Source organism: Mchenga conophoros, linkage group LG22 (assembly GCF_057382185.1).
Source record: "Mchenga conophoros isolate Kocher_MC1m ecotype Shallow Benthic linkage group LG22, M_conophoros_male_GT1.1, whole genome shotgun sequence".
Lineage (NCBI taxonomy): Eukaryota > Metazoa > Chordata > Actinopteri > Cichliformes > Cichlidae > Mchenga > Mchenga conophoros.
In genome coordinates, this window is record NC_140546.1 from 23056149 (window position 1) to 23065010 (window position 8862).

An 8862-nucleotide genomic window follows, 5' to 3' on the forward strand; every position below is an offset into this window, starting at 1 on the left:
TGTCTTCAAAACATAAGTGGTTAGTTCACAGACTTTATTTAGTGACAGACTTATTTATCAGCCTTTCATCCTCCTTGATTATGGCTATGTTTAAATCTTGGAGTTAAAGAAATTAAATTATAACTCATTTGAGGAAAACCATGCATGTATCACTACTAGTAGGATTTTTACCCGTACATTAATATACCGTATTCTAAAGCAATCCATGACAAACAGTACAAAAGCACTTTTCATCAAAAACAGCCATTGCTTGAGCCTAATTCATTTTATAGCAGCTACTACACCCTATGTTGCAATCAAAATGAGTGCCTCAATCACATATTCGACAGCCTCTTCAGTAGAAAATCATCACACCAATCAGCAGCTGCTGTAGCAGTAGCAGTTTTCTGGAGCACAATCAAACAATTAAAACAAGCAAAATATTAGTTTCTTTTACAAATATGGTATTCCTGCTATTTTTGCACTTTAATGCTTAAACTTTTGATTAGATTCATATCTGACAATCACATGCTTTAGGTGTTTTTTATTTTAAGTGATGATGCAGCTCAACAAAGCCTACAGGGGGTTTCTCTCAGTCAGCAGGTGATGGCTCTCCTCACTGGAGGGGAAGAGTGCCTCCTTCAGGCGAATCATGTGACCTCCAACCCCAGCATGGGGATCCTCCACCAGTGACCTGCGAATGGGCCGGTACACCTTGTAACGCCTGGAAGAAAGATGCAGGACACAAAAATATGATGGGAGGGTAATGACACTCTAACTGGATGTGAGCGGCAAGAGTTGGAAAAAGAATACGAGGTGTTTTACGAGCAGGGTAGTAATCAACTGGAAATTCAGTGAGAATCAAAGTGGCTTTGTGTGCATGTGTAAATGCTTTTTAATGTGGCAGTAAAAGGCAAAGTTGTGCATTAAAATCTTTCTGCATCATATATTCAGGTCTTCACACATTTACTGAAGGAATGCTGCTGCATCTGAAGACTACTCACTTGTAGACCACATAGGCAATGAATGCAAAAATGGCCCCCAGAACAGCACTTGAGGAGAGAACGACTTGGGCAGTGTGAGAGGTTGTGGACACTGATGGGTACAAAGGGCAGTGAAGAGAGTGTAAAACAGACCGGAAACTACAACACACCAGGCAACAGTTTCTACAAAGCTGATTTCAAGAAATATCCTGTTGTATGTGTTTGTGTAGCTAACCAGGTGTGTCCTGGGACTTGTTGATGGTGATGGTGGTGCTGGTGAGGGTCAAGCTGCTGGAGTTCTCCAAAGTGATGTTCACACAGTAGGTGCCCGGTTCCAGAAATCTTCGCGTCAGATGCACTTTGCACTCCGAGAGAGGCGGCACATCGTTGCACATGATGTTGCGTACCTGAGTGCAGCTGGGGTCTGACACGATGGTACAGGCTGAAGTGGGGATGCTGCGGATAAGGGATGAAGGATAAATCAAATAAACCTGTTTCTTTATCTAAAATGTATAGGTTTGTGGGGGGGGGGTGCCATTGCACCTAAGTGACTAAATTGGATGTGCAGGGAGAAGATCATCAAAAATAAAGTTGATAAACTCCAAAGGTTACTGTGATTTCCTCTTTGAATGTTTAAAAAATTATCTACAGTGTTATTTTTTTTTACATAAATTTAAACAAAGTATATAATAAATGCATACCTGCCCAGACATTTCACCAGGAAGTTGATGTCAGTGTTGGTGACTCTGTGGGCTGACACTTCCAAAATCCGACTGCTTGGCAGGGTGTTCAGTGGGTGCTTGGGCTCTGTGGGGAACAGATTAATTATTTTGTGGGTTTTGGATGTGTAATCCTCTTCCCCCTAAATAATAATATGATGAAGGAACCAGTCAAAGAATCATAGCATGAGGTTGCTTGAATACAAGTTTGTAGAGAGAAACTGGATCGCAACAATCAGGATTTAATGCAGTTTAAATGGAAGAGTGTTTCCTTTTCATTATCAGGGGTGGTTACGCCACACAAGTACGAGTCCCATCCCTAAGTCCATAGTTCGTGATGAAAGTGAAGCAATTCTGGGATGAAATGTGGGCTGGTTTCTTGTATGTTATTATGATAAATGTGACAAAATGGTTTTTGTTGGAAAGCTTTTAAAATCATACCCACTTTCATTAGCATTAAAGCCATTAAAGTATATTGGAAAATGTGCCCTCGCGTTTAGTTTTTTAAACTGCTACACCATGGCTTCTGTACAATGGTTCATGAAAAAGACTCAGTGGTATACAACATAACTTGAAGGATCCCGCACACTCCCACCTACCAACGACAGTGATATTGCCTGTGAAGGTCCCGTAGGCGTAGCGGAAACACTGGTTGCTGTTGCGACGCCTGGTGCGGAGCCACAGCGGGGTGGTGGGGTTGGATTCTGGGGAAACAGTGGAAGGGAGGGGCTCTGTGGTGGGGAGATCCGTGGAAGCAAAAGAGGAGGTGGTCGAGGGCAGGCTGGTGCTGGGCGGCACTGTAATATGAAACAAATGGGCTCTGCATAGTGATGCACGCTGGTATTTTAACTTCCTCACATGATATGATTCACCCTCTGCATTCGATATTCCTACATAATCACAATCATAATACACATTTAGCTGTAAAAGCCTCACCCTGTGTTGTCTCCATCTTGGCTGTAATCGCATGAGTAGCAAGTGGAGTTGTAGGAGCCTCTGAGGAAAAGACACGGGAGAAACATGTTTTTCCATTAGCACTGATTCCCCGTCTTTTTGTTGTTGTTGTTGTTTTTAAACAGATACTTGTCTGTGTAGGTTCTCAGTGACGTCATGGTAGTCCTGCGAGCTTTAAAAAACTTTTTTAAAGTTAATTGAAGATGTGTAAATACCCGAGACTCTCCCTCTTTGGTTTTAGATCACCTCTCACCTCTTGGATGAGAGGTGAAACTTCTTCAAGAAACTTAAAGAAGTGCAGTCACCTTCTTTTTAAAGCTCCTAAGAAACTGTAGGCACTTGCAGATAATGATTCTGTCTTTTAAAGTTTTACATGTATTTTTTGTTTTTACATTCTTCATAACATAACTGTTTAAGTAGCAGTTGCTTCATATCCCCAAAGTGAAGAGAGATAACTTACTTTGTGTGGCTCACATTTCCCTTTTTAAAGTTTATATTTTGGCATTCCAATTATATTAATTAAAAAAGACTGAAAGACTGTATATAAAATAAGCCATAGTCTCAAGGTCGAAAAAGTCAATCGAAAGCAGAGATGCAGTTTTTCTAATGGCCAGCAGGGGGCAGCTCCTCTTGGTTGCAAGGAGATATCTAATTGTATAGACACATTTGAGAAAATGACTCAATTTTCATTTTATTGATGACTTCAGTGAAAACATTCCTCATTAGTTTATGGTCTCAATTGCTTGTTTAAGATCTTAATCAATATTATACATTTTCTCCTCTTTTTTTCCCAATTGCAGAGAAATTGATGGCAAAGACTTGTCTGTTATGTAAGTGTGCAGTATCCTTGGGTTCTCAGTCAGAGCTACCCCTCTGGTTTCAAAACACCAAGATAGTGACACATGACAGTGTGCTGGCTATCTCCATCTGGTTTTAAGGTTTGTATAAAAAGTTAACAAGTCTTCAGATAATACTTTGCTTGTTTTGTCATGTCTATATCTTTGTGACTACTTGTGACAGAACCTGTGGACGTGGTCGAGGTCGGGGTGTTGGCAGAAGGTGGACATTCAACTGGAAACGCTGCCTCGACCACCAGCTTCACAGTCATGGTCCCCAGCTTACTGTAGGCGTGCGTGGTTACGTTGCGATGCGTTACCAGCTGATTGCCGTCTCGAAAATCCCAGATGTAGTCAATGGAGGCAGCAGTTTTCAGGTAGCCGCTGGGGTCATGGAGGTGGACTTTGAAAACCACATCCTCACCACGGATGAAGATATTCTCAGATTGGTTGACTGCACACTTCTGAGAGATGTCGACCGCCACTGGAATTTTATCTAAGGGAGTGCGTAAGAATAATGTAAATGACGTATTAGGTTTCTGCCTGTTTGTATCTCTGTTTGGCTGAAACATGTAGGCAGATAAAACTGTATAAGCAGAATATTTGTTGTTCCCACCTGTGACAAAGAAGACGGCGTTGTCGGTAGAGAGGGGGCTGTACTTCCTGCGCTCGCGTTTCCTGTAGACCATGACTTCCATGACCTCTGCCCCCAGAGGGATGTTGGTGGTATTGATGGTCACACTGGAGGAAGAGCCGTCACACGTCTCAAAGTACTGGCCTGGGACAAAAAGAAGAGACAAACTGAGTTGGTTTAGATGTTCTTCTTTTTCCTTTCGTATCCTGTGTACATGCAAACTTGTAAACTTGTATCTCACCCATTGTGTGCCAAACATAGACGTAGCTCTTTCGTCTCCAGTCATTGCTCTGAGGGAAGGGTCTCCCATCTGGGAACATGTTGCATTTTGCCTTGTCTATACATTTTCCAAAGCCATAGTCATCCAACCAGGAAGTCCAGTTGTACACGTAGCCAGAGCGAACCTGCCCATTGGCTGTTTGACAGAAAATAAAGTGATGTAAAAGCTTTAATTTAAAAAAAATAAAAATGAACTGATTTTGCATGATAAATCTGTTCAGCGATTACACATGGCTGGTAGCTACAAATGCTAAGATAACTATACTATGATAACTAAAGACAATGAGTAGCCAGGTTCATTGAGGCGTAATTTGTCTATTTTAGTGTTTATCAGCAGCTTGTTCTGGTTTTTATCTTAAGGGGGAGCCTACTTTAACTCTTTCCCTCATAATGACGTGTTTTGACACCCCCTGTGCCCTTAATAACATGTTTTGACATCTCAATATGTATCAATAAACATGTGGTTTGATGACCATCAGATTATGTTCCAGATTTTTTCAAGACTCAAGGGTTACTCCTAGTGGGCCATCTTTTTACAACAGTGTACAATTTAATTTGCTCTTTGGTGGGCTTACATAAATCAACCACAACATTTAAACCACCTGCCAGCTGTGCTGGTCTCTCATGTGGATAAAACTGCTCTGACCCATCAAGTACAGGCCATTTGATTGACTCCTCGTGATCAGTGTTTTCACTTCACCTGTCAGTGGTTATAATGTTGTGGCTGATCAGTGTATATGGCCCCATGATGCTTTGTGGTGGTGTGATGCTATGTGTGTGCAGGTTCATGGCCTGGCCCGGCCTGGCTTTCTTGGCAGCACCTGACGCCTCCAGCTCCGTACCATCCTCACAGTGCTCATCCCAGATCAGGTTCCCATTGGCATCCTCCTTCTGGCAGGGAGGATACTCCAGCTTTGCAGTGAAGGTGATGGAAGAGCCATTCAGAGCTGGACTGTCACTGGTCAAACGGACTTTGGGTTTACCTGCAGAGAGGTGGACTTTCCAGGTGAATGACCTGAAATACCTACGCAAATGTTTCAATGGTGAAAAAAAAACACCCAGAAAACAAATTACCCACCTCTGTGGTGCATAAAATCATTTAACTTTATGTTTAGTGGTGGGTAGATGTAATCATCCCATGGGTTGGTGTCGGGAAGCCAGCCAGGGATCGGTGGGATTGGAAATGGAAACTTCCCTGATAATGAGTGCTTGTGTGGGAATACATCCCTGTATGCTGGGGAGAGATAAAGCAGAGAGACAAGGACAAGGAACCTTAAAATGTATTTTGGTTTGATGTGAGTCCCTCACTAAAGAGCTTCTGTCATTTACTTGAATCCATTTAGAGGTTAAATGTTTCTTTCCTTACTTGTGAAAAGAGAAACCTACTTGGATTTCATTAGGCTCCTTTAAAATGTAATTAAATGTTAAGTAACAGTGTAGCCCCAAAATACCCGCATAATGACCAAAATCATGTTTATTTCCTGACATGGAAAAATCTGCTTCCAGTACCTGGTTTCCACCTTTAGTAAAAATATTTTACTAAAAGCTCCCATGACTGAAACAATGAAATGATTGAGGGCTGTACAACAGAATACATTTAACTAAGCCCAATAAAACAGGAGGAAAGCGTTTGGAACGTTAGGCATAAATAAAATGTTTATTGTTATACAAAAAAGATATTGGATTTATACATTTTTAGTAAGATGACCTAGTTTTTGATCTTTCATCTCCACAATTTTACTTATTTATTTATTTTATTCGGATCTCCACGCCCTTGTTTTCTGCTTTCTCGTCATCTAGCCTGAGTGACATATTTTTCAGCGCAAAAACAAATTCAATCTGTGTAATCTGGTTAAAGGCGAAGAAAAAAAACGATCCAAACATCTGGAACGTCTGTACGCAAACAGAAATTTATTCAGCCAAGAGAGCGCATGGCGTGAAAATAGAGGGGGAAAGGTGATTTTAAATTTGCATTTATTAAATTAATGTCACATTTGCTTTTTTTATGATACCGGAGGAAAAAGATTGTTAAAACTTTTTACGGGATTCCATCTGGTTATGATAACAAATTAGAGAAAGCTACGATTTCTCCGTTTTTTCTGGATGTAGAGAATTGTCTGTTTGTGGAGTGAGTAGCAGTCTTAACGGAGCACACGCCTTAATCAGTCTCATGGGACTCTGACTGTAGAGAGCGGATGGCAGGACGAGTTAAATAAACAAATGAATAAACAAACAACCCTAGGAGATAAACATCAAACACCAAAATTATTCAATTCACGTAAAGACATTAAATTAAAAATCTGAAATCAATAAACCAACATTTTTAAACCACAGCCACAACTCTTTCACTTCAAACTATTCCAAAGTAGCGCCACTTACTTTTGCGTCCATCAGCTTGATAAAGAAAGCAGGCACAAGCCAGGAGGGAAACACACTGCCAGGCTTTCATTTTCACTCGTCCGTGGGGGGTAAAAACAGTCGTCTCTGCAGCTTTAAGTACCCACGAATAGTGTCTCTGTGCGCCGACACAGCGTGTCCCTCTTTCTCCTCGTCCGGATTTGCCAGTACTACCCCTCCGTTTGTCCCGCTGTCCACTAATTTAAAGTGGCTCCGCTGAGCGCACAAACATGTGATGTTTCCTAACGAGACACATCTCATCACTCATTAGTCCCCCAAACTCAGGAAACTCATGAGAGACGAGATGCGCGCGGACTGCACCGTGCGCATGCTCATCCTCTTCTTTCTCTCCCATTTGACAAAAAGTTCAGTGACTTTTAATCTGCTCAATCTTTCATACTCTTGCGTTTTTTAGAAGTGTTATTCCCTTTCGTGTTAATCTGTTTATTTTATTTTTTCCCCAGTTTATCATTTCTGTTTTTTATTGTTTAATGTAGTCGATTTTTTAATTGTTAATTAACACGGCAGCACATTGTCCACAATAAATATATTTCAATTATATCGTTTTTTTGTCCCTTCTTTGTTCTCAAATTTGAGAAGTTTTATTAACTTTATTAGATAATAAAATTTTGATCAAACAATGTTTTTCTTAAATATATAAAAAGAGGGTTTTGTGTGTGATTTAGTCGGATCATGTAACTATATAATTACATTAGGAAGCCTGGATATCTTCTTATAATATTATATTTTCCTTAAGTTCTGCCACGGAAGTCCGATAACAGATAAAGTCCAAGCGTGCAGAGCTGTGCACACATGACTGAAATGTTTGACACGATGAATCGGAATCATGCTGAGACACCTCACTCCGCGCGTGGAGGTTGCGCCACAGATGAATCCTAAAAAAGCAGAAGGGATGCCTAATGTTCCTTCTGCGTCGTGTTCGCTTTCGACACCATCCACCATGTGATGAAAGTCACTGTTGACGGCAGGTCTGCTGCTGCAGCTGCTGTCACAAGAGAGTTTGGAAAAGGGTTACAAAGGGATCCTCGCGTGCAAACAGATTTCTTAAAACTGGGTTCAAAAGTCAGCGGAGTCTGAACGAACAAATAGCTCACGCGGAATATTTCTAGCAATGGTATTAATGGACAAAATACTGAAAATAAAGCAATTATTCGTCTCTATTTAAATAAATAAAAGCAGAAACAAAAGAGAAGGAGCTTGAATAAATTGTGTGTCCTTGCTGGGTCGTGCGATTTCAAGCATAGAAAAGCAAAGCAATGTCAGCAGACAAGGTTTCTAACGAATTACGTTTTTAAAATAAATAAATAAATAAATAAAAACACAAGAAATAAACAAATAAATAGAAACAAAAAAACTTAGATCTAAAAATCCGGGGTGTTGATTGTGACAAATCCCCCCGGCCGACAGGCGTGGTCGCCTGCAATTTTGCGAATTTTAATCGGTTCAGTTGTTGGGAGAGCTCCAATAGTGACCTCCTTTAAAGCTCTGAGATCTGCTTTGCATGTTTTAGATATCGAGCTTCAGAATCTGTTGGCATTCGAGTGAAATCTGTGTTTTAATTCATTAAAACCTTTGTGGTGTCCTCGGGATTCCCATATGCTTGTTTGCCACTCACCTAGGGACCATTATTGGTCCGAGGACACCACAATTTGAATAAATAAAAAAGGAAGAAAGTCATTGTGGCGGTTAATTGCTGTCACATGTCAGAATAAAGCCACCAGACATTCAGCAGCTTGGAAAAGCTGCATTGATAAACGAAACACTGATGGCCACTGATCAAGACCACGGGATCTGACAGAAGCTCTTGAAGAAAACATTATTAGAGCAGATGTTTAAAAACGGCACGTAACATGTTATATTTCTTTGATCCAACATGCTTTGTTTTGAAATTCTGAAATTAAAATTTGTGCTTTTTTTTTTTTTACACTTGTTGTGTTAAAATTCATTTATCACGACTTTTCTTAAAATGACACTACAGTGCGGATCCTTAGATTCTTCTTTTTTTTAATCAACCAAGTGTAGGGGAAACATCCATTACTTGCAATACCGACTTTCTCCAG

General features: G+C 40.6%; 1 protein-coding gene across 2 annotated transcripts; it reads right to left on the bottom strand.

Annotated features, from left to right (window-relative positions):
- Positions 1 to 7090, bottom strand: gpnmb (glycoprotein (transmembrane) nmb). 2 transcript variants are annotated; one of them, XM_085261581.1, is made up of 12 exons: positions 6764 to 7090; positions 5463 to 5618; positions 5206 to 5367; positions 4347 to 4520; positions 4088 to 4249; positions 3659 to 3967; positions 2618 to 2677; positions 2281 to 2478; positions 1664 to 1769; positions 1198 to 1418; positions 984 to 1074; positions 1 to 703 (listed from the first exon to the last, which is right to left on the bottom strand). In XM_085261581.1, exons 1-12 carry the CDS (start codon positions 6831 to 6833, stop codon positions 556 to 558), a joined length of 1857 nt encoding a protein of 618 aa, XP_085117707.1. In that variant the 5' UTR covers positions 6834 to 7090; the 3' UTR covers positions 1 to 555. The 2 variants fall into 2 exon arrangements, with proteins under 2 accessions (XP_085117707.1, XP_085117709.1); XM_085261583.1 differs by having other exon boundaries at positions 5227 to 5367; positions 6764 to 7089.
- Positions 7091 to 8862: the final 1772 nt, after the last annotated feature.